The 2,745-nt window shown below is 46.5% G+C and overlaps 1 protein-coding gene across 1 annotated transcript; it reads left to right on the top strand.

Moving 5' to 3' along the window:
- Window positions 1-525: 525 nt before the first annotated feature.
- LOC139650238 (ankyrin repeat and SOCS box protein 17-like) lies at window positions 526-2,169 on the top strand. The gene is made up of 3 exons (XM_071526841.1): window positions 526-911; window positions 1,097-1,382; window positions 1,963-2,169. The coding sequence occupies exons 1-3, from the start codon at window positions 526-528 to the stop codon at window positions 2,167-2,169; spliced, it is 879 nt and encodes a 292-aa protein (XP_071382942.1).
- The last annotated feature ends 576 nt before the right edge of the window (window positions 2,170-2,745 follow it).

Genomic DNA, 2,745 nt, shown 5'->3' with positions numbered 1-2,745 from the left:
ATGACACATCCTTTGTAGGAGTATAAGAACCACAAGTTAATAATAGAATAAGAAGGAATAGAGTTAATAAGGAATGGCGTTTACCTTTACAACCTGACATAAATGTTTATTATATAAATCATCACACAGTACACACCATACTAGACTGATATCTGTCAGACTGGTATGTTATATAAAATTGTGTGTTTTAAGGGGGAAAAAAACACAAATTGATGCTTTCCTGAAAATATAGGCTAACTGTTTTTGTCTATATTGATGCTCGTCTGCCTTATGATGCTGACAGACTGGAGGTCATAGTTTACCCTCCTATTTATTTGCCAATACATTTCTGTTCATAACACTATGCACAATCCAGTGTGTTTTCTCTATGCAGAACAGAAGAGAATGTTAGATGTTTTGGAAGTATTCTATGGAACTCTATGCGCAATAATGGTCTATTGCGTAATAATGACTTAGAACTCTGCTGTCCAAGGTGTTGGGGTGAAAACCTGCCGCCATGAGAACTTTGACCATCACATCACAACAATGCAGGATAGTGAAGACGAACAAGGCCACAGCGACGACAACGTCTTTGTCACGTTGGTCGCTGGAGTAATTCAGACGCCGCGGGTTCCCAGGCCGCTGGGACACAACGCGTACCAGACAGGAATATACAGAACGCTGGGGAGAGTTCTACGAAATGTAACATCAGAAAAGCTGGACTCCACCATGTCTGATTTCGTACGCTTCTCCCACTTTGCTCATGTCAGGATGGGCACTCAGCTCTACATGGAGTTCGTCAATGTGTGCACCAACACCATTCTCCACCTGGTCTGCGCGCGCAGGACCGGCGCACACATCGTAAGGAGGCTGATGGAGATCATATCCGGGTATGCTCAGAACCAGGCGGATCACTTGGCCCTGGCATGGAGGTACCTTGTCCCCAACTCAGTAAATGTCACACAAACTGCTTAAAATGCTTTGCTTTGCCTCAGAGAACCAGACATCTTCTTTTAGGTGGTGAGGGGAACTAACTATCCAATAAAATAGAGTGCCAGTCCAGACCTATATCCAATTTTGGCTCAGTGACTTGTAGATTCATGTATTTGCTCCTTAGGCGTTTCACTCCCAGCTACAGCCCCGTGGGGGGGATGACCCCTGTAATGCTCGTGGCCCATAACCGCCAGTTTGATGCACTGAAGATCCTCCTGCAGTACGGCATGTTGGAGCGGGAGAGGAGACCCAGCTACGTCATCATCTCCCTCCTGTTTGACTCCCCGTGTCTGGAGGAGGAGGAGGAGGAGGAGCGTAACCTCTGCTGCGACTCTCTGATGAGGGAGCTGAAAGCCTGCATGGCACTCTGTTTCAGGGTGCTCATCCATGTTTCCATTGCAGAAATTGAGGTTTGTGGAACACTCAAGACATTTAAAGGAAAAAATCCACCTTAAAACACTTTAACACTGTTAACAAAACTGGTATTGGTGGAGAAACCTTTTCAGTGATCTAAAACATCAACGGAAAATGTCAGGATTTGGTGTCAGTTCCTCAGAATCAAAGAGCGAGGGCTTCTTTCTAGAGCCGCCATCTCTTGCTCTTACTGTCCTATCATGCTCTCTCCACCTATACATTTAACCCACAGCTGAATGCAACAAGGTCACGCTCGTTCTCTGGAGGTTGTCAAAAGGCATTCTGGGAAATGTAGGAAATCACTGACTTAAGTAGATGTACACAAAGGCAGGTTGAGGGAAAGTGGGTACACCAAAAAAGTAAATTACAAGACTTCATCACAAAATAACTCAGTCTAAAAGTATCTGAGGGTGGATTTTGTCTTAAATCGATATGATAGATGTGATTGATTCTGGTTGAGTGGATCTTGGCAAGCCCCTGGAGGTGTCGTGGATCCAGCAGCTATAGCCACACATGATAAACACAAACAGGTGCCAGGACATGACACTACCCGTGTCGTGCCTCTGTCCATTGCAGATGCAGATCATATATGGACAGCAACCTCTGATCGCGGAGTGGAGGGACCACATCCCCCACAACCGCAGCAGGGATCCGTGCGAGCTGAGTCACCTGTGCAGAGCGGTCATCCGGAGGAGGCTGCTGGTCCTGGGCCGCCTGCCCAACGGCATCAACGCTCTGTTTCTGCCTCGCTGCCTCCAGAGCTACCTCAACCTGGAGTACTGACTGAACACCTCAGCGCTCTACAAAAGCCACCTTGAACCCACTGACAGTATAAAATAAGAAAAAAACAATAAAGTGGCTGACGACTGCAAAGCAAATGAGAAGGACGGTGGTTTTCCTGGTGTTTAGGTATGCTGCTGAATTTGCTTCCCAGTGAAGCCGTTATTTATGTGTGGGTTTAGTTGATGCTGCGCTGCGGCTGCACTAATCATCAGGGACTGACAGGGACTGGCTGCATTTTTACTCTGGCTTCCTGCCGGTGTACGCATCGATCTGGGGATTTTAACCAAAAGACACAAAGACAAACAACGTCTTCAAGGGTTTTTCTGTGTGACTCTGCCTCCACAACAGACTGAAGACCTGATGGGTAAAACTATCTGCACCGACTGATCAAACGGAGACCTTAGAGGACATCAGGCTCCGCCATCATAAATCTACAGCACCATCAGACAGGCTGCACCATTCACCAGCCACCTAATCTAAATGTTAAACGCATTTAGATAACACACACACACACACACACACACACACACACACACTTCCCTTTACACCAAACAGAGCTAAAGTCACCTACAACAC

Source organism: Centroberyx affinis, unplaced genomic scaffold (genome assembly GCF_046629955.1).
Source record: "Centroberyx affinis isolate AG114_WGS23_722 - 3 ecotype Tasmania unplaced genomic scaffold, CSIRO-AGI_Caff_v1 ptg001468l_1, whole genome shotgun sequence".
Lineage (NCBI taxonomy): Eukaryota > Metazoa > Chordata > Actinopteri > Beryciformes > Berycidae > Centroberyx > Centroberyx affinis.
Note: the sequence above shows the minus strand (reverse complement) of the source record. Positions and strands in the feature narration are given on the sequence as shown.